This window comes from Oncorhynchus nerka, linkage group LG2, assembly GCF_034236695.1.
Source record: "Oncorhynchus nerka isolate Pitt River linkage group LG2, Oner_Uvic_2.0, whole genome shotgun sequence".
Lineage (NCBI taxonomy): Eukaryota > Metazoa > Chordata > Actinopteri > Salmoniformes > Salmonidae > Oncorhynchus > Oncorhynchus nerka.
The window spans coordinates 66,809,981-66,833,556 of NC_088397.1; the positions used below are offsets into that span (position 1 = coordinate 66,809,981).

General features: G+C 44.6%; 1 protein-coding gene across 1 annotated transcript in view; it reads left to right on the forward strand.

Annotated features, from left to right (window-relative positions):
* LOC115140135 (testis-expressed protein 264 homolog) overlaps positions 1 to 23,576 on the forward strand; it is a 130,677-nt gene that overhangs the window by 25,748 nt on the left and 81,353 nt on the right. The window contains exon 2 of the mRNA XM_029678269.2: positions 10,716 to 10,937. Coding sequence (XP_029534129.2) covers positions 10,716 to 10,937 — 222 coding nt within the window. The remainder of the gene's footprint in view (positions 1 to 10,715; positions 10,938 to 23,576) is intronic.

The window sequence follows — 23,576 nt, forward strand, 5'->3', positions numbered from 1 at the left end:
TCTCTCTCTCCTGCTTGCTCGCTCTCTCGTTCTCTCTCTCCTGCTTGCTCGCGCTCTCGTTCTCTCTCTCCTGCTTGCTCGCGCTCTCGTTCTCTCTCTCCTGCTTGCTCGCTCTCGTTCTCTCTCTCCTGCTTGCTCGCGCTCGTTTTCTCTCTCTCCTGCTTGCTCGCTCGCTCGCTCGCTTGTTCTCTCTCTCTCCTTTTCTCTTTCTCTCTCTCCTGCTCGCTCAAGGGGCTTTATTGGCATGGGAAATATGTGTTAACATTGCCAAGCAAGTGAGGTAGATAATATACAAAAGTGAAATAAACAATAAAAATGAACAGTAAACATTACACATACAGAAGTTTCAAAACAATAAAGACATTACAAATGTCATATTACTTATATATACAGTGTTGCAACAATGTACAAATGGTTAAGGGTACAAAGGAAAATAAATCAGCATAAATATGGGTTGTATTTTTCTATCCTCTTGTCTCTGTCAATATGTAAGTGCAGGTTGTGTAAACTCTGACAGTGAGTCATAGTCGAGGAACTTTGTGGTGAGGGCCTCTATGGAGAAATGGAAAAGCCTCAGTCCTGGTTGATATCGACAGGTGTATCTGCAGGGCAGAGGGAGGGAGAGATGCCAGTACCAGATCTAAAGCACAGCATAGCTATCATTATTACTGAACACAAGGCATTATGCAGCAGCAGCAGCACACGAGCCTAGACTCACCTTCCCATGAGTTGATATTTGGTAGCTGAATGTGATTATAGTTGTTCTTTACATTCATTTCCATCTAATGACTGTAGGCTAATTCAAACACTGATGTAATGGTGGCCTTTTGTCATGATAAATTGTCTGCTCCTATGAACGTCACGTTGGTGCTCATGGTTCCTTTTCCATGGAAATGCCCAGTACTACTTCTGAGTTATACTGTTTACTTTCTATACTTGAGCTGCCAATGCCACTTCACCATATTCCTTCATCCAAATAAGGAACAATCCAAATTGTGCGTGAGGAGTTCCTGAAGGGGAAAAGCAATATTTGAAAAGGGGGGGGGAAGAGTGACATGCTGCTCGCTGTCTGTTTCCCTTGTGCATTAATATTTTAGTGAGTGTGTTTTGACAGGCTTTCCAACAGAGCTGTTTTAGTATGCATGTGGGGTGTGCAATTAATGTCTCCTCACAAGCGGAACAGATGAGAAGAGCGAGAGAGAAAAAGTATGTTTCAACCCCACCAGCAGGGGAATGGAGTCTCAGTCCTCTCTGTCTGTCTTCCCTGGGGGAAAGGATGCCTGATCGATGCAGACGGAGCTGGAATTATCTTCTAACGAGCCTCAAACTCTCTCTTTTGCTTATGTTACAGTTTCAACACCATGTCTTACAGGTCTGCCAACGAACTGCCACATAACTGAGGATGTTTGTCAATGGCTCTTTTGGTTAGAGACATTCCTTTACTGCTCCAATGTAATGCAGCAGCTGTCAGTCATAATATAGGCTAGCTTAAGCTCTATTAGTTGACCCCTCGTCAACCAGTGCATAAGCCTACTGTTTAGAAGTATTTCAGGCCTTATGTATTGGAAGATTTTAAGGGCAATGTTTGAATGGTTATAAATGTGTTATTATGGCTGTTCATGTAAGGGCCTATAATTTACCACTAGATGGCAGTGATGACATGCCTGTAGCAGAGGGATCTTTTCTGGAGGGCACAAACACACACACACTATTAGCATAACTAACAGGATTCCGGTAGCATATATGCATTGCATGTTATTTTGATATTAGGTTAAGCATCTTAATTTGACCTAGGTCTATAGCCAGTGCGTCCAATATTAATCTGCTGTGGTCACTCTGCTGTGACTGGCATCCACACCACTCTACGCCGGGGCATCACTGTCACAGACAGCACCCAGACAGCCAATTATCTTTAGACCTGGCTGGCTCTTTGTCCTGGCTGCCCAGTGTTGGGCGGGCAGACAGGTGTGTGTGTGTGTGCGTGCGTGCGTGTGTTTGCTTTAATTGGCTTAATGCCCTGATCTCATTACCACAAAGGCATGGGTGTCCTAACAGGGTTGCTGACAGTCACGGGTCAGTCTACCTAGTAGCAAAGTGGACAGGTAAATATGTAGACCACAGTGACGTCATTGTTTCCTCCGCTTATTAGACTGTTTGAGTGGAGACACAGCAGGTCTATGGTGCTCTTTAGTGTGGTAATAGGGAGAGGTTCAGCGGAAAGCAGCCAGAGTCTACCTGTCTGATTCGATTGGCCAGAAGCATTAAGCCTACATGGGAAATGGCCTGGAATTAAAAGCTTACACAAAACCGGTGTAAAACCGGTGTACAGTAAAATTCTTACCTTGAGAGCTTTTTTCCAAACAATGCATTGATAGTAATAATAATAATATGCACTGAACAAAAATATAAACACAACATGGAAAGTGTTAGTCCCATGTTTGATGAGTTTAAATAAAAGATTCCAGAAATGTTCCATATTCACAAAAACCTTATTTCTCTCCAATTTTGTGCATAAATTTGTTAACATCCCTGTTAGTGAGCATTTCTCCTTTACCAAGAAATCCACCTTACAGGTGTGGCATATCAAGAAGCTGATTAAACAGCATGACCATTACACAGGTGCACCTTGTGCTGGGGACCATAGAAGGCCACTCTAAAATGTGTAGTTTTGTCAAACAACACAATGCCACAGATGTCTCAAGGTTTGAGTTAGCATGAAATTGGCATGCTGACTTCCGGAATATCCACCAGAGCTGTTGCCAGATAATTTAATGTTCATTTCTCTACGATAAGCCAATGTCGTTTTAGAGAATTTGGCAGTACGTCCAACCGGCCTCACAACCGCAGACCACATGTAATCCAGGACCTCCACCTGCGGGATTGTCTGAGACCAGCCACAAGGACAGCTGATGAAACTGGGTTTGCACAAATGAAGAATTTCTACACAAACTGTCTCGGGGAAACTCATCTGGGTGCTCGTCGTCATCACCAGGGTCTTGACATGACTGCAGTTCGATGTCGCAACCAACTTCAGTGGGAAAATGCTTACCTTCGATGTCACTGGGATGGTGGAGAAATGTGCTCTTCATGGATGAATCCCGGTTTCAACTGTACTGGGCAGATAGCAGACAACGTGTATGGCGTTGTGTGGGTGAGCAGTTTGCTGAGGTCAACGTTGTGAACAGAGTGCCCCATGGTGGGGTTATGGTATGGGCAGGCATAAGCTACTGACAACGAACACAATTGTATTTTATCGATGTGCATTCAAATTGCCAGAGATACCGTGACGAGGTCCCAAGGCCCATTGTCATGTCATTCATCCGCCGCCATAACCTCATGTTTCAGCATGTTAATGCACAACCCCATGTACTCAATTCCTGGAAGTTGAACATGTCCTAGTTCTTACATGGCCTGCATACTCACCAGACATGTCACCCATTGAGCGCATCTACTCGCAACCCGTCATGCTGTAAACGCAGTCCAATTCAAAGTGAATGGCACAGATCCATACAGTGCCTTGGGAAAGTGTTAAGACCCCTTGACTTTTTCCACATTTTGTAACATTACAGCCTTATTTTAAAATGGATTTAAAAAAAATCCTTAGCAATGTACACACAATACCCCCATAATGACAAAGAAAAAATCTTATTTAAATACCTTATTTACACAATTACTGAGGCCCTTTTCTATGAGACGAGAAATTGAGATGTTTAACAACTTGATTGGAGTACACCTGTGGTAAATTTAAATAGATTAGATATGATTCGGAAACACACACCTGTCTATATAAGGGCCCACAGTTGACAGTGTATGTCAGAGCAAAAACCAAGCCATGACGTCGAAGGAATTGTCCGTAGAGCTGCGATACAAGATTGTGTCAAGGTACAGATCTGGGGAAGGGTACCAAAACATTTGTGCAGCATTGAAGGTCCCCAAGAACACAGTGGCCTCCATCATTCTTACATGGAAGAAGTTCGGAACCACCAATACTCTTCCTAGAGCTGGCCACCCAGGCCAAACTGAGCAATCTGGGGGGAAGGGCCTTGGTCAGGGAGGTGACCAAGAACCAGAGTTCTTCTGTAGAGATGGATGTCCTTCTGGAAGGTTCTCCCATCTCTGCAGCACTCCACCAATCAGGCCTTTATGGTAGAGTGGCCAGACAGAAGCCACTCCTCAGTGAAAGGCACATGACAGCCTGAGTTTGCCAAAAGGCACCTAAAGGACTCTCAGACCATGACAAACAAGATTCTCTGGTCTGATGAAACCAAGATTGAACTCTATGGCCTGAATACCAAGCGTCACGTCTGGAGGAAAACTTGCACCATCCCTACGGTGAAGCATGGTGGTGGCGGCAGCATCATGCTGTGGGGATGTTTTTCAGCGGTAGGGACTGGGAGACTAGTCAGGATTGAGGGAAAGATGAACGGAGGAAATTAGAGATCCTTGATGAAAACCTGCTCCAGAGCGCTCAGGACCTCAGACTGGGGTGAAGGTTCACCTTCCAACAGGACAACGACCCTAAGCACACAGCCAAGACAATGCAGGAGTTACTTCGGGACATGTCTCTGAATGTCCTTGAGTGGCCCAGCCAAAGCCCGGACTTGAACCCGATCGAACATATCTGGAGAGACCTGAAAATAGCTGTTCAGCGACCCTCCCCATCCAGAATGGGAGAAACTCCCCAAACACAAATGTGCCAAGCTTGTAGCGTCATATCAATAAGGCTGTTATCTCTGATGAAGGTGCTTCAACAAAGTATTGAGTAAAGGGTCTGAATACGTATGTAAATGTAATATTTCTGTTTTAAATTGTTATACATTTGCAGAAATTCTAAAAAACCTTTTTTTGCTTTGTCATTATGGGATATTGTGTGTAGATGAGAACCCCCAGATTTAATTCATTTTAGAATAAGGCTGTAACATAACAAAATGTCAAAAGTCAAGGGGTCTGAATACTTTCCGAATGCACTTTAATAAATTGACCGTCTCAACCTCAATTTTTAGCCAGTTGTTTTCCTGAACTACTTTTTGCTCCCTTTAATTCGGCCTGAAACAGCCCAACGTCATAAAATATCTGCAGTCTTTCCACTGTGAACCCCTATTAGTTTCAATTTCAGTCAGCCTGGGAATGTCTTTTTCGTGGGCCTATTGGGGCGGGGGAGATGGATTAATTGCTTCCAATCAGCTACCTTAACAACAATTGCAACCGACAGGCCGTCTCATCTCACACAAAATGGTGGGGAGGAAGACTTGATGTCTGGGTCTCTTTGACTGACTTTGTCATTCCTGTTCTCTCAATCTCCCCTCCTCACTGTCAGTGTCATTTGACTTTCATTTGATTTGCTCTCTGTGGATGGATATCAAGTCTACTCCATAGCCCAATTCTTATTAGGCGAACACATGGAGAGAGTCGGACTTCACACAGGCTATACTATATGCCATGATTGTAAGGGTCTATCAACTGTAGTGCAGTGCAGCTTTGGTTCACAATCACACAGCCTCTAAGCTCTGTCCATCCCATCACAACAGTCAGTCAACACACATACTGTACTGGAGCCTGATCACACAAGATTTAAGGGGGCAGCAAATTTCAAAATATATGAGCGAACAAGCAATGTTTTATACTCTACTCTGAAGATGATGTCCCACGTCATTCTGTTTCTGTGGAACTTTTATCTATGTTGGACTACACAAACTAACCAAGAAAGATGAAATTGAGAGGGCATTACTGTAGTTTGAAACCAGCAGTGCTAAATTAACCTAGAATGAGGACACTAACCGTGTCCCCACTACTGTGACAGGATGGGTGGTGAATCCTGCCACCAGAACCCGGAGAGGAGAGAAACCCACCCTACTGTGTGTTAGGCTGAGAGAAACTCAACTGTATATACCTACCCTGTGTACTACTTTGGCATCAGTCAAGAGGTGCCGGTTTCCCATAGCCAGATTATGCCTAGTCCTGGATTATCAATATTTCTAAATGAAGAATCTTCATTGTGATTTTTTTTGTCCAGGACTAGGCTTAATCTGGGAAACTGGCCCAAACTGGTGTTGAGTGGACATCATGTAGGCTGCCCATAGACAGTGAGCTGATGATCCAGTCTTTAACTGGCCTGTTAACCAAGGATTCATCAGGAGACTAAATGGCCACATTGCCAATCCAGACTAATATTTAGATTTGTAGTCCTGCCTGGCTGTTAAATTGTCATGTGTGATACTTGGCTAGGCAGAGTGCATGGGGCTCCATCATTATGTACATCTTCTCTCCTCCTAGCTGAAAAACAAGTATGTGTCTGTGCCCCCGCACTGTCCTCCCTAAAGCGCTAATGCTTTAGCGATGAGCCATTGGAAAATAGGCTGATTTAGAGAATAATTAATTCCTAGAAGTGATACCCGGGAGGGAAGAGCAGCAGAGAGACCGGCAGCGGGGAAGATGAGTGTAAATCCTCATTACATGTCTGCTAATAATGAATTACCTCTGCCAGGCATACCTTTTTATTGTTGGAGAGTCCTCATCTGTCAGAAAAGGCCCTCGCACCTCCAAGCAAAGAATTGCTTTTGAAATTACTTTTCTTCCCAACAGCTCTCAGGAGACCTGGTTTAGAGAGGAACTGGGGTGGAGAGAGAAGGAGAATCACACCATTTGTGAGAGGATGCATCTGCATTAGGAAATAATGAGCATTCTAAAGCATGGGCAGGAGCATAAACAACGATTGTTAAAGTTTACTGGAGGGAAAATTGAGGAACCTCTGGCAGTTTGTGTAAACTCTAGCTATGTTTTTGGTGGTGTTGATGTGATGGAGCTTACACCGTGTGATGTGCTGAATTCGTTTTCTGAGGCTTGGCGATGCAACTTGATAACTACACCGTCCAATTACGGCACGGACAGCTCCACTGTCTTCCCATTAACCAACGAGCCAGTTGTTCGCCTGGGCCAATATCAGGGCACTGTCAACTCTCCTCAGCCTCTCCTTTGGATTGAAGCCAGCTCTGTGTTTCAGACCAACTGTTTTTTAAGGAGCTGTGGTTGGCTTTGAGAACACAGCTCTCTGCATTGGACAAACTGACTGGCAGAATTCTCCTAGTGCGTTACATTTCTGACATAAACCGAACTTTATATACACACACACACACAGCTAGAAGAAGAGGAGAGCGCAAGAAGGATACTCAAATCTCCTAATTGCCTGTAGTCTCTCTGGGGTGTGTTATCTGTAGTGGAGGAGAGATGAAATCAAGTGTTGCTGATTGTGTTTGTGTCTGCCACTGTGTGTCTGCGTGTGTGTTGTCTGTGCATGCGCGCTAAAGTGTGTTTGTGTGTGTCAGTTGCGGTCTGTGTCGTTTTAAGATGAGGGAGGACGTATTTATTTTTAATAAGCATGGCCTTATTTCTATTACAGCATATTGGATGACTCGTTCATATTCCATTTACCCAGCTCAATGGAACATTGATAGATTTAGGCTACTACATGATACTAGAATTGTCCCTATACCCATCATGAGGTTGCAACAACTGAGCCTACGAATGAAAGTTTTCAACGTAGTTGCAGAATTTGAGTAATCAAGGTGACAGTGATACATTCTATACCGCCTTGCGCACTTTTGCCGGCATCTAGCTGATCTAGGATGTAATCATTACTCCAACAGTTGCAAATGAACTCATTTCTATTGGAAAAATGCAGTTATGTTTATCCCTATTTCGTTCCGTTTGCTTCCATTTAAAAAATGTTTTTCAATTGAATCGCTGTAATGAATACACCCCTGATCACCCGCAAACACAGTTAATTTTCATAGCAGCCACATACAAACAGTATGATCACTTTGTTCGTTGTATAATTCCTTCTCGCATCTACGCGCTCTCCTCCTCTCACCTTATTCCTTCACCTGTGGACTTCATTGCACAACAAAACAGCTGTCTTTGACCAGGTGAAAACCTGTCCAAGCCAAAGCTTTGTACCATAACTGCTACACTCAGCCTACATCATTGTCACTGTGAAAGTAAAGAAAATCCCAAAAGAATCTCTCTTGCTTTTTCATGTTTGTAGAAATGTATTTGTTCATACTATTGTCTTTCTCCCTCTGAGTCAACTACTCACCACATTTTCTTCACTGCAGTGCTAGCTAGCTGTAGCTTATGCTTTCAGTACTAGATTAATTCTCTCTTCATTTGATTGGGCAGACATGTCAATTTATGCTGCAAGAGCTTTGATAGGTTGGAGGATGTCCTCTAGAAGTTGTCATAATTACTCTAAGTCTATGGAAGGGGGTGAGAACCATGAGACGTCTAGGTTTTGTATAAGTCAATGTACCCAGAGGAGGACGGAAACTGTCTTCTGGCAAAACCATGGTGCTATCCCGGAGAGTGCTGTTGAGACTACTGTAGACCTTCATTGCCACTGCTACTGTAGACCTTCTTGGAAAGTGTGTTTTAATTATTTGGTGACATGAATATATTTAGTATAGTTTTATCTAAAAAGGATAACTTTAAAAAAAAAAATCACTATTAAAAAATAATAATAATTCACTGAGGATGCTGCTTCTCTGAGGAGCCTCCACTGGTGGGTGTGTGGGCTGCGAGTGATAGCAGGAGCTCTAATTGATATCATTAGCAAGCGAGCGCTACATTTAGGTAAAAGCCTCTCGTCTATGAGCTTAGGGAGGGAAGGAGGGAGGGAGGGAGGGAAGGAAGGAAGGTAGGTAGTATCAAAAACCTAGGCAACAGTGACTGCCACTGAAACCAGACCCTAAACTATTTTGGTATAGAAGAACTACATCACTGCCAACGCCACTACCTTATCCGCTTAAATAAAGCAGTAGCTAGCAAGATGGAGAACACCAAGGTTATTCTTAATGAGTGCACCTTCACTAAAACCACTGCAAACGTTGGTTTCCAATCGCCATGTTCTGCCTTGTGATTTGTTTGGAGAGTTGTCTGTCTGAAGAGGGCCCCTTATCAAAGTTGCCAAAAGAGACCGTCATTGAAACCAGACCCTAGTCACTGTTGCCCAGGGTCGGGTTTTCGAGACTAAGCGAAAAAGGGAGAGATGGTTAAATGGTGGGACGAAGCCGTGGGAGGGCAGCGGCCATCTCTCATTTTATTTAAATGGATGTAGCTGTTTCTTATCATAGCCTGGCAGTATTGACCAGTCATTATACACAAGCCCTGTTGACAACCAACACCTTTTATCATGCTCATGTAGGAAGGTGGGCGATACACGCAGCCAAGACAATATAACTTGTACATCGACAGCCTGGACAAAAGCAGCATCCACATGGGCCGTTTTTAGTGTTGATTGTGTACTAAGTCGCTAGGAACACAGCCATTGTGATTATTTCTAATGCTTGCAGGGCCCCAGCCACTGGTCAGGAAGGCAATTAAAGGGATGTTTTGTTGGTTGGGGAGTAGACTATAGCCCATACCTAGAGACACTTGTGACTTTCTTCACCATTTTCTTGATCTTACATTCTCCTGTACCAAGACCTGGCTTCTTTATGGTATCAAAATGTTTATTCAAAAAAATGTAGTGGGGAGAGATAGAAAGGAACAAGAGAGAGGAATTGTGGATGGTTAAATTATAAGATGTGTGTGGGGCTGTCAGGGATGTTGATGAAGAGCGCTAGATACCATCTGTGCCCCCGCGCCATGCCAGCATTCACAGGCGGGACCAGTCACACCAAGGAAGACCGTCACAGGCCTACAGGAACAGCGCCCAGCCCAGAAGCCATGTCTCTGAGATCTGACCTCATGCCATTCTTATGTCACTGTATCACAAGCTACCAGACAGACTGCAGCAAGACTGGAGCCCAGTGTGATTGACAGCTTGCTGTCTGATGTCCACACGTACTTCTGTTGAAAGATTCTCCCATTCCTTCTGCCTTCTGTTGTTCTCTTGTACTAGCTGGTCTGATTGGAGGACTGGGAGGATGGATAGGGATTTCCACTGTGTACAAAACATTAGGAACACCTGCCCTTTCCATGACATAGACTGGCCAGGTGAATCCAGGTGAAAGCTATGATCCCTTATTGATGTCACTTGTTAATAAATCCACTTCAATCATTGTAGATAAACAGGGAGAAGACGGGTTAAAGAAGGATTTTTAAGCCTTGAGAAAATTAAGACATGGATTGTGTTTGTGTACCATTAGAGTGAATGGGCAAAACAAAATATTATTTTTTAATGTAGGATCTTATTTTGAGCTAGTTTGCTTCAGCAGGAAAATAATCCTGCAGCAACAGGAAATGTGAATTTATTATGTTGATTATAATTGATGGACATTTATGTAGGGGTTACATTTTTCGTTAGAGCAAATCATGTTTGGCATTTCAAGTTGAAATGACAAACTTTTTAAAACCTAAAATGCACAAGTTTTCATTGTAGGAAAATATTAAGCAATACAAAAGTGACTCAGTTAAGATCTTACATCTGTAGTAGGTGCCAGGTGCACCAGTTTGAGTGTGTCAAGTACTGCAACACTGCTGGGTTTTTCATGCTCAACAGTTTCCTGTGTGCACCAATAATGGTCCACCAACCAAAAGACATCCAGCCAACTCGACACAACTGTAGGAAGCATTGGAGTCAACATAGGCCAGCAAAATGTTTTGTTCACACAGTGTATATGTTCTGAACTTAATATTTGACATGTGTTTTGGTCTCATTTTGGTGTCCGTCTGTGCCACCCCCCCATTCATCTCAATATCTCTCACACACACACACACAGGTGCCCGATGACCAGTGTCGCTACATCATTGGCAGTATCCTGAGCGAGGGAGATGAAAAGCCTGACGAAGAGCTCCAGAAGCTGTATGAGAAGTTTGGCTTCAAGGTGCTGTCCTTCCCCGAGGTGTCCCTGGCTGTGACCACCACCTTCCCCTCCACCACCCCCCTGTCCCACTGGCTGGCACCCTTCAGAGTCTACCCCGAACTCCGCAACTACATCATGGTATGTACCATACATCATTGGAGGTTACCTAGTCCTCTTTATTCCTATGTGGTACCAGAGAGGATGAAGTGAAGTGAGAGGGGTAACTGGGCCCAAAATTAGTTTTCTCCTGTTTTTGTTGTAGTTGTTTGCTCACCAAGCGAGGAGTTTTTGTACAGAGGTCAATGAGAGCTTGTCGAATGTGTTTATTTGCTACATGTGGCTTATTTGATCGGATAGAAGTTCCGTAATGCTTAGGTTGTCACGAGTATACTAATATTTAGAAGTAGGACACGTGACATCCTGGCAACTTAACAGTTGTGCCTGTTATCACAGTCGTATATGCCCTCTCATTGGCTAGAAGGGTGCCACCTGATCTTGCCGCCTCATGACTGCTTTCCATTTTTGAAGACATTTATTTTAATTGTTTGAGCGGGTGGTGGAGTATCTGGTCAATATAACACATAATCTGTGCTGGTACATAAGGTTTACATCCGATTAGGCTGTTGTCACAAACTGTCGTCCTCTATTCTGTCTTTGTCAAAAGTTCGCCATGTTTGTGCTGTATATGTTCAAAATCCAATCAAATCAAATTTTATTGGTCACATACATATGGTTAGCAGATGTTAATGAGAGTGTAGCGAAATGCTTGTTCTTCTAGTTCTGACCATGCAGTAACATCTAACAAGTAATCTAACAATTTCCCAACAGCTACCTTATATACACACAAGTGTAAAGGAATGAATAAGAATATGTACATATAAATATATGGATGAGCGATGGCCGAACGGCATAGGCAAGATGCAGTAGATGGTATAGAGTACAGTATATACATATGAGATGAGTAATGTAGGGTATATTAACATTATATAAAGTGTCATTGTTTAAAGTGACTAGTGAAACATTTATTACATCCAATTTTTTATTATTAAAGTGGCTAGAGATTTGAGTCAGTATGTTTGCAGCAGCCACTCAATGTTAGTGGTGGCTGTTTAACAGTCTGATGGCCTTGTGATAGAAGCTGTTTTTCAGTCTCTCGGTCTCAGCTTTGATGCACCTGTACTGACCTCGCCTTTTGGATGAGAGCGGAGTGAACAGGCAGTGGCTCGGGTGGTTGTTGTCCTTGATGATCTTTTTAGCCTTCCTGTGACATCGGGTGGTGTAGGTGTCCTGGAGGGCAGGTAGTTTGCTCCTGGTGATGCATTGTGCAGACCTCACTACACTCTGGAGAGCCTTGCGGTTGTGGGCAGAGCTGTTCCCGTACCAGGCGGTGATGCAGCCCGACAGGATGCTCCCAATTGTTCATCTGTAAAAGTTTGTTAGTGTTTTTGGTGACAAGCCAAATTTCTTCAGCCTCCTGAGGTTGAAGAGGCGCTGTTGCGCCTTCTTCACCACGTTGTCTGTGTGGGTGGACCATTTCAGTTTGTCCGTGATGTGTACGCCGAGGAACATAACTTTCCACCTTCTCCACTACTGTCCCGTCGATGTGGCAAGAGGGCTGCTCCCTCCCTGTTTCCTGAAGTCCACGATCAGGAGAGGGCTGAGAATGCACCCTTGTGGGGCCCCAGTGTTGAGGATCAGCGGGGTGGAGATGTTGTTTCCTACCCTCACCACCTGGGGGTGGCCCGTCATAGTCCAGGACCCAGTTGCACAGGTCGGGGTCGAGACCCAGGGTCTCCAGCTTAATGACGAGTTTGGAGGGTACTATGGTGTTAAATGCTGAGTTGTAGTCTATGAACAGCATTCTTACATAGGTGTTCCTCATGTCCAGATGGGTTAGGGCAGTGTGATTGCGATTGAGTCGTCTGTGGACCTATTGGGGTGGTAAGCAAATTGGAGTGGGTATAGGGTGTCAGGTAGGGTGGAGGTGATATGATCCTTGACTAGTCTCTCAAAGCACTTTATGATGACGGAAGTGAGTGCTAGTTGTTTAGCTCAGTTACCTTAACTTTCTTGGGAACAGGAACCTGAAGCATGTGGGGACAGCAGACTGGGATAGGGATTGATTGAATATGTCCTTAAACACACCAGCCAGCTGGTCTGCGCATGCTCTGAGTATTCGGCTAGGGATGCCGTCTGGGCCGGCAGCCTTGCGTGGGTTTTCCTCACGTTGACTGCGGTGAAGGAGAGTTTTGGTTGCCGGCCGTGTCGGTGGCACTGTAGTGTCCTCAAAGCAAGCAAAAAAGTTGTTTAGTTTGTCTGGGAGCAAGACATCGGGGGCCGCAACGGGGCTGGTTTTATTTTTGAAGTCCGTGATTGACTGTAGACCGTGCCACATACCTCTTGTGTCTGAGCCGTGGAAATGCGACTCTACTTTGTCTCTATACTGACACTTAGCTAGTTTGATTGCCTTGCGGAGGGAATAGCTAAACTACTTGTATACGGCCATGTTTCCGGTCGCCTTGCCCTGATTAAAAGCTGTGGTTCCCGCTTTCAGTTTTGCGCAAATGCTGCCATCAATCCACGGTTTCTGGTTGGGGAAGGTTTTAATTGTTGCCGTGGGTACAACATCACCAATGCACTTGCTAATAAACTCGCTCATCGAATCAGCGTATACATCAATTTTTTGTTCGAATCTATCCGGAACATATCCCAGTCCACGTGATCAAAGCAATCTTGAAGTGTGGAATCAGATTGGTCGGACCAGCGTTGAACAGACCTGAGCGCAGGTGTTTTAGTTTCTGTCTATAGGCTGTGAGCCTATATGATTATGATTATTATTATGATTATAATCGAAGAATTCTCTTGGCAGATAATGCGCTCGGCATTTGATTGTAAGGAATTCTAGGTCAGGTGAACAAAAGTACTTGAGTTCCTGTATGTTGTTATGATCACACCATGACTCGTTAATCATAAGGCATACACCCCCGCCCTTCTTCTTACCAGAGAGATGTTTGTTTCTATCTGCGCAATGCGTGAAGAAACCAGGTGGCTGTACCGACTCCGATAGCGTGTCTCGAGTGAGCCATGTTTCCGTGAAACAGAGAATGTTACAGTCTCTGTCTCTCTGGAAGGCAACCCTTGCTCGGATTTTGTCTACCTTGTTGTCAAGAGACTAGACGTTGGCTAGTAGTATGCTCGGGAGCGGTGTGCGATGTGCCCGTCTACCGAGCCTGACCAGAAGACCGCTCCGTCTGCCCCTTCTGCGGCGTCGTTGTTTTGGGTCGCCTGCTGGGATCCGATCCATTGTCCTGGGTGGTGAACCAAACAGAGGATCCGCTTCTGGAAAGTCGTATTCCTGGTCGTAATGTTGGTAAGTTGCTTTTATGTCCAATAGTTACTGTATGTAATAAGATTTCCTGGGGTAACAGTGTAAGAAATGATACATACATGATTTTTTTACCACATAAGTACGCAAAGCGAGGCACCCATCTCTGTCGGCGCTGGATGTTATGTTGTTTAATTCATCACGCTAGACAGAGGAGCTCTTTATAGTTGATTAAGAATTAATTTAAGGTAGGTGTTGGTCCCTGGGCCCATATACTGAGCCTCCATGTCCTCAGGCCTGGCTCCAGAAAAGCTATTGACATTTACTGATGACATTTACACACATGGATTCATTCAGGGGCATCCCTCTGCATGCATAATGCCCTGGATGTGATATGATTTCTGTCTGTGTCTGTGTCTGTCTCCGTCTCTGTCTCTGTCTCTGTCTGTCTCTCTCTCTCTTGTCTGTCTGTCTGTTAGACCCACTGTGATGTGCTGTCTGTCTGTCTGTTAGACCCACTGTGATGTGATGTCTGTCTGTCTGTCTGTCTGTCTGTCTGTCTGTCTGTCTGTCTGTCTGTCTGTCTGTCTGTCTGTCTGTCTGTCTGTCTGTCTGTCTGTCTGTCTGTCTGTCTGACCCACTGTGATGTCTGTCTGTCTGTTGACCCACTGTGATGTCTGTTAGACCCACTGTGATGTCTGTCTGTCTGTTGACCCACTGTGATGTCTGTCTGTCTGTTAGACCCACTGTGATGTCTGTCTGTCTGTCTGTTAGACCCACTGTGATGTCTGTCTGTCTGTCTGTTAGACCCACTGTGATGTCTGTCTGTCTGTTAGACCCACTGTGATGTCTGTCTGTCTGTCTATCTGTCTGTGGGTTAGACACACTGTGATGTTCTGTCTGTCTGTCTATCTGTCTGTGGGTTAGACACACTGTGATGTTCTGTCTGTCTGTCTATCTGTCTGTCTGTCTATGATGTTCTGTCTGTCTATCTGTCTGTGGGTTAGACACACTGTGATGTTCTGTCTGTCTGTCTGTCTATCTGTCTGTGGGTTAGACACACTGTGATGTTCTGTCTGTCTATCTGTCTGTGGGTTAGACACACTGTGATGTTCTGTCTGTCTATCTGTCTGTGGGTTAGACACACTGTGATGTTCTGTCTGTCTATCTGTCTGTGGGTTAGACACACTGTGATGTTCTGTCTGTCTATCTGTCTGTGGGTTAGACACACTGTGATGTTCTGTCTGTCTATCTGTCTGTGGGTTAGACACACTGTGATATGCTGTGCTGTCTGTCTGTGGTCAAATATGTAAAAATAAAAATGAGTTGCAGGGTCTTTTGATTTAGGATTATATGAAGTTAGAGTGGCCCACCGGCACCATCTGTATGTGTTTCACCGGCGCCTTGCTCCCATACAAGCTAAACACCTTCACCCACTTCAAGGAAAATATAGTGCCGCCGTCACTGGCCACCTCCGCAAACGAGGACTGTGAGCTCTCGTTCTCAGTGGTCAACGTGAGTAAGATATTTAAGCGTGTTAACCCTCGCAAGGCTGCCGGCCCAGATGGCATCCCAAGCAGCGTCCTCAGAGTATGTGCAGACCAGCTGGCTGGAGTGTTTACGGACAAATGTTATCTCTCCATATCACAGTCTGTTGTTCCCACTTGCTTCAAGATGTCCACCATTGTTCCTGTACCTAAGAAAGTGAAGGTAACTGGACTAAATGACTATCGCCCCGTAGCACTCACTTCTGTCATCATGAAGTGCTTTGAGAGGCTAGTTAAGGATCATATTACCTGGACCTTACCTGACACCCTAGACACACTAGAATTTGCATACAGTCCCAACAGATCCATGGATGATTCAATCGCCATCACACTGCACACTGCCTTATCCCGTCTGGACACGAGAAATACCTCATGTAAGAATGCTGTTCATTTACTACAGCTCAGCCCTTCAACACCATAGTACCCTCCAAGTTCATTACTAAGCTCAGGGCCTTGGGTTTGAACTCCAACCTGTGCAACTTGGTCCTAGACTTCCTGACAGGCCAAACCCAAGTGGTGAAGGTAGACAACAATACATCCGCTACGCTGAACCTCAACACGGGGGCTCCACAGGGGTGTGTGCTCAGCCCCCTCATGTTGTCTCTGTTCAGTCATGAGTGGTGACACACGTCTCCAACTCAATCATCAAGTTTGCAGATGATGCAACAGTGGTAGGCCTGATTACCAACAATGACGAGACAGCCTACAGAGAGGAGGTGAGGGCCCTGACAGAGTGGTGCCAAGAAAATAACCTGTTCCTCAACGTCAACCAAACAAAGGAGCTAATTGTGCACTTCAGGAGACAGCAGAGCGAGCATAACCCCATCCACATCGATGGGGCCGCAGCGGAGAGGGTGAAAATATATTAATGTTTATCATCGTGCACATCACTGACAACCTGAAACGGTCCTTCTGCAACAGTGCCTCTTCAACCTCAGGAGGCTGAAGAAATGTGGCTTGTCCCCGAAGACCCTCACGGACTTCTAAAGATGCACCGACGCTGTATCACCGCCTGGTATGGCAATTGCACCGTCCACAACAGCAAGGCTCTCCAGAGGGTCAGCCCAACCCTGCCTGCCCTCCAGGACATCTAGAGCACCCGGTGTCACAGGAAGGCCAAGAAGATCATCAAGGACCTCAGCCACCCGAGCCATGGCCTGTTTACCCCGCTACGATCTAGAAGATCATCAAGGACCTCAGCCACCCGAGCCATGGCCTTTTTACCCTGCTACGATCTAGAAGATCATCAAGGACCTCAGCCACCCGAGCCATGGCCTGTTTACCCCGCTACGATCTAGAAGATCATCAAGGACCTCAGCCACCCGAGCCATGGCCTGTTTACCCCGCTACGATCTAGAAGACCATCAAGGACCTCAGCCACCCGAGCCATGGCCTGTTTACCCCGCTACGATCTAGAAGATCATCAAGGACCTCAGCCACCCGAGCCATGGCCTTTTTACCCCGCTACGATCTAGAAGATCATCAAGGACCTCAGCCACCCGAGCCATGGCCTGTTTACCCCGCTACCATCTAGAAGGCGGAGACAGTACAGGGACCGAGAGACTGAAAACAGGCCAAATCTCCAGGCCATCAGATTGTTAAATAGTCACCACTAGCTGGCCTCCGCCCAGTACCATGCCCTGAATTTAGTCACTGTTGCTAGCCGGCTACACCCTGGTACTCTACCCTGCACCTCAGAGACTGCTGCCCTATGTACATAGTAATTGAACACTGGTCACTAATAATCTTTACACACTTTTTTTTACCAACTTCATATGTATATACTGTATTCTAGTCAAGACTCATCCTATATAACTACAGCTGTACACACCTTTTCTATTCACATACTGCCCATACTATACACACCATCCTAGACATAGATATTTATATTCCACACTCTGACATTGTTCATTCTGATAATTCTTAATTTCTTATTTTTGGGATTTGTGTGTATTGTAATACAAATTGTCATATGCATTTTGCTGCACTTGTGGTAATATATGCAAAATACTGTATGCGTATGCGACCAATAGGCACATTTTATTTGATGGAATCACGAATGCAATAGTCAGAGGAGTTGGCTCAAGCACATACAGATCTGGGACCAGGCAATACAATTTACATCTGGTTGTGTGGGTTTCTCTATAAACTGTTTATTAGTTGAGAGGTATTTTTAGGCTGACGCTGGCCATGTTTGTGCTGACAGTTGCTAAGGTACTGCCAACAGTGCCAGTGTGGCATGGGAGTGGCACTTTGGTCTGTTGAGCCCTCCATCTGTTGTAGAGGTGTGTTAGCGGGCACAGAGGAGGCAAGAGAGCAACACACAACTGAGTCTCTGCCCACTGGTCACTGCCCTGATACAGCCCTGCCAGCACATGCAGACAATTACTCAAAAGCTTGAGTGGGTTTGACTGTTGACATGGCATTATGGATGGCATTCAGCACCATGCAAGACCACAATAAAACCTTAACTCAGAATTACATTATGTTATGAGAATTTTGTTATCAATGTTCATAAACTTCAATTAATCTACTCAATCTGCAACCCAGAGTTTGTAAGATTCTGGTTGAATGAAACAGACGAGTCCCAGTTTACAAAAGTCAGTGTTTATTCACGAGATCGTTCTAACATCACAAATGCAAACCCAGTCTTTATAACAAACACGTTCAAATCTTAAACTACGCCTTTCTTAGACAGTCTGTGTTTTTCCACTACACAGATACCTTGTTTAATCTGCAACATGTTTCATAATCTTCTGCCTAACAGTTTCTCCCCTCCACGGGTGGAGACAGAATGTCCTGTAAAGAACACAGTAGTCCAGCTTGTCTGTCGATAGCTCCTCTTATCATTTGTTTCCCCACTTGCACCCTGCTTACATACTAAAAAGGAACAAAAGGTCCTTGTTCTAATTCTGACTAAAACTACACACATCATCAGATTATAGTTTTATGATTGTAATACATTTCATACAATTATATGGTTTCAGAGTGGAATTATTTAATCATTATCTTTAGACATAAATGATTTTATCACATTATGACGTCTGTTGAAGGCTAACGGTAGCCTTTTGCCTTGGTGTTCCATGACTAAGGGACCTACTACACCAAGTGGAAGCAGATCAGCAATAATAATCTAGCCATCAAACCAAGTAATAATCTCACACCACATTACTCCTGTCTTCTGTTACATAACCATGGACAGGCTATGTGTCTGCTAGCCTGCCAATAGCTGATGTCAGGGTGGTGGAAACAGCATCATGTCCTACTCAGGGCAGAGAAAGGCCCATAACATGGTGTGTCTGAGTCCACCAGCTGACAATGACTTGACCTGGGTGCTGTGACCGATCATTAAACCCCCTGCTCCCGTCTCGGTCTGTCCATGAACGCACTACTGTTAACATCCTTAGCCTGAGGAGTCAATGTGAGTGAGGAGTCCGGGCTGTGTGTTAGTGGGGTTAGTGCTGTCAGTGGTATGCATGGGGGCCACAGCTAGGCTAATGAATAATGGAGGGTAATGTTGAGAGGGCTGGTGTGAGGCTGGAGTTTAGATTAGGAGTAGGGCTGTGGTTGGGCATATTAATAATTGAGCATGGTGGGGAGGAGAGAGGGGGGAGCCTCCAGTGACAGTTCTTACTTTAGTACTACACTTTGTCCCACTCTGCTACAGTCTTTACTGCCAGGAGGCAGGCTGGTGGTGGGAGCCTAGCTTCTTTACGGCCCCGTCATATCTCTTAAAGGCAGGGGAAATCAGTGGAGTTTTAGCACAAGAGCCAGTGCGAGGCTTCCTGGCATTAGCAAGCCTGACTATGAAACAGAGGGTTAAGTGGGTGGTCTGGCAAAGTGGGTTTCATGCATTCTGCCACACTCAAGTACATGTGTTTTCTCCCACTCGCCATATGCAGCCTGCCTGACTCCTAGGGCCCTGGCCCCCACTCTAGGCTCTATCGGCTCCAGGCTCCCAGAGACCAGGCTACAGGCTGTCAGAAAAGCCGGTTAATTACAGAGCTGCTCCCGTCTCTCCCTGGAGCTCTCGCTCCACAGTTCAATAGCCCCCCTGTTCTCTAGTTTAGCTCTCCTAATCTCTCACCCACCTACTCTGGCAGGAAGCAAGCTGCCTCACAGACACTCTGAAATACACAACAGCACGTCAGACAACACAGTCAAACTCCTTACATTTCACATTTTCGATTTATTCAATGATTTTACAAAGACAAATGGATTATTTTCCGTGGGGGCATGTGTATGCGTTTCTGTCACTGTTTTGGTGTGTGTGCCTGTGCCTTTGCAGCATTCAATGTAAAAACAGCGGCAGCGTGCGTATGTGGGTATGTATGTGGACTGTGTGAGCAGAGCTTGATGGTGAAAGGAAATAAATGAGGGGAAAAAGCAGGAACAGACATACTATATTAAGGGGATTGCAGTGGGCTCTGCCTGATCTTTGATCTCTGTTTTGCCTTGGCTTAGATGACATGACACATTTTGTCAATGTTTGTTCTTATCTTGTGGATTCAAGTGGTTGCTATTGGCCTTGACCTTTTTAAGGAAACGGATACACGTTTTCTAAGATGTTACTGGAACTGCCAGAGCAGAGTAGAAACAACCGTGCGATCAATCAAAGTGGGCTGCTGCTTTTATTGCTTTGTTTTACCTTCTACATAGAACTGTAGGATATTAATTGTATCACCTTGTTGTTGCAGGACATTTCCTGCACAGCACGACATGGAAACTTGTAGTATATTCACGGTTATAAAAGCTTCTAAAGTTTGTAATTTTCTCTACAAAATGTCCCATGAATTATAATCAATACAATAATTCACATTTCCTGTTGTGATAAACTGGTCAAATTAAGATCATGCATCTCTACACTATATTAGTGGAGGAGCAACAGAATGGGAAACATGGGAAATTACAGCCAAGAATGTATGTAATATTGAAGCTCCGGCGTGTATGTGATTTTATGCAATACTTTCCTGGATGACAGACTGTTCCTGCGTCATTGGCTCGCCAAGACAGCAACAAGTTGGCACCAAAGGCTAATTCACTATACAACTGTACCCCATGGCCATGATGTCACAGTGTAGTTTAGTCAAGAACATAGTTAGGGTCCAGAGTTTCTCCTGATCAGGACACAACTCCTGGCCCTAGCGTTTAGTTTGGTGGATCGTTGCATTAATAGATGTTTTAGAGGTGACCCTTCTTCTCTCTGTTCTCTCCTGAATGGTGGCACCTTCCCAGTTTGCTCCAGCACCCTGAGAGCTCCAGTCCTGTCATGGTTTATTCACCTGCTGCTCTTCTTAATATTCTTTTGATGTTATTATTTGTTGAATTAAACATAGAAAATTGCTTCTGCTTGTCCACAGCATCCATATTTAATGTCCTGGCCTGATGAGTGTAGCTGGAGCTGGAACCGAGAGGATTTCAGGTGTATTCACCTAGAAAACCACAACATCCAAATCAGCCACCACTGTGAAGTTCACTTCCAGCCAGCTATCCAGCGCTGTGAGGAAGCGTGTTTTGAACGTGTTCATGTGTGATGCCTATCCTTTTACTGAAGTGAGGCTGTTCGCTGATGCCGTAATGATCAGCCAAATGGATTTCAAAGTATGTTTTGGCAAGTGTTTGTATTCCTGGTCGTATTCCTCAGGGTGTTGACACATCCCTCTGTAGTGATTGTCAGGGTGTGGGGTCTGATATTGTCACAGTTGTTCTTACATTGTTACTGTATTCCCCTTCCTACTATTACACATGTCTGTCTGTCTGTCTCCCCACTGTGCCAGCTAAGAGCCTGTTTGGGGGGACTCTAGTGTTTTATACCCCTTTACCATCATAGTTATTACATGCATGATAGGTTTAGAGCAAGGATAGCGTCAGCAATTCTCTGCACCCGTCATATGTACACACTAACACACATTCTCAAACTCTGACACACACACACGCATGCACACGTGTCCACACTATATGAAATACTTACATAGAAAGCCATGGAACGTGCGCCAGTGAATGACATCTCCCTGTCCATATGAGCTTACAGATGAAGAGTTCCTTCTCTGTATCCTACTTTCTACTGAATTAGTGGACGACAACATGGGTCCTGAATACCTCGCCTCATATTGATAACCAGACGGTTATTGACTGAGTAATAAGAATGATCTCTCAAAGACAGGGCTCCAGTTGGAAAGACATAGGCCTACCTATTTATGTTTTAGTTGTCCTCCTCCCTTATTCACAGAAATGACTGTTTATATTAGTAACAGTCTGTGATCATACATATCTCCTGTAAGGCTCTCAGGATGTTTAGGCCCCAAAGGAGGGATGTACACTCAGTGTGCAACCGGCTGACCCATTGTACTCAATGACAATACGATAGGTCTAACATTACTAGTGTGCATGTGTACGTGTGTATGCGAGTGTGTTGGCATGCAGTTTGGCCAGAGCTACAGTTGAAGTCGGAAGTTTACATACACTTACGTAGGAGTGATTTAAAACTTGTTTTTCAACCACTCCACATTTCTTGTTAACAAACTATAGTTTTGGCAAGTCTGTTAGGACATCTACTTTGTGCCAAGTAATTTTTCCAACAATTGTTTACAGGTAGATCACTGTATCACAATTCCAGTGGGTTAGACATTTACATACACTAAGTTGACTGTGCCTTTAAACAGCTTGGAAAAATCCAGAAAATTTCGTCATGGCTTTAGAAGCTTCTGATAGGCTAATTGATGTCATTTGAGTCAATTGGAGGTGTACCTGTAGATGTATTGCAAGGCCTACCTTCAAACTCAGTGCCTCTTTGCTTGACATCATGGGAAAACAAAAGAAATCAGCCAAGACCTAAGAAAAATATTGTAGACATCCACAAGTCTCGTTAATCCTTGGGAGCAATTTCCAAACGCCTGAAGGTACCACCTTCATCTGTACAAACAATAGTACGGAAGTATAAACACCATGGGACCACGCAGCCGTCATTCCGCTCAGGAATAGTAACTGTTTGGCCATAATGACCATTGTTATGTTTAATTAAGGACAGCAAAGTCAAGGTATTGGAGTGGCCATCACAAAGCCCTGACCTCAATCCCATCGAAAAATTTGTGGGCAGAACTGAAAAAGTGTGTGCGAGCAAGGAGGCCTACAAACCGGACTCAGTTACACCAGCTCTGGCAAGAGGAATGGGCCAAAATTCACTCAACTTATTGTGGGAAGCTTGTGGAAGTCTTCCCTGAATGTTTGACCCAAGTTAAACAATTGAAAGGCAATGTTACCAAATACTAATTGGGTGTATGTAAACTTCTGACCCACTGGGAATGTGATTAAATAAATAAAGCTGAAATAAATCATTCTCTCTACTAGTATTCTGACATTTCACATTCTTAAATAAAGTGGTGATCCTAACTGACCTAAGAAATGGTAAATTACTAGGATTAAATGTCAGGAATTGTGAAAATCTGAGTTTAAATGTATTTGGCTAAGGTGTATGTTAACTTCTGACCTCAACTGTAGATGGGCTTCCTTCATTATTAATGCTGTCATTCTTTCTATTACACTTAGATTGGTTAACACAAGGCCTGCGTCCCTAGGGTGACTCAGAGCGTATGGCCTTTCTTAGACTCCACCCTGCCTAGAACCAGCACCAGACCTTATAGTTTCTATATACAGTATAGAATATGCAGTATGCACTGCGGTGTCCTGTGTCTGGTGTTTTATGGTGCATCTTCCTATTTAGGGAAAGGTTGGATAGGGTTGCAACATTTCAGTAACTTTCCCAAAATTCACAGGTTTTACAGAAATCAGGAAGGAATAAAAGCTGGAAATCCAGAAACGGTTACCGGAATTTTGCAGCCCAAAGTTACGGATGAGCATCACGGCTATATTAAGACCGATATGATGCTGATGCAGGCCCGGTCCTGG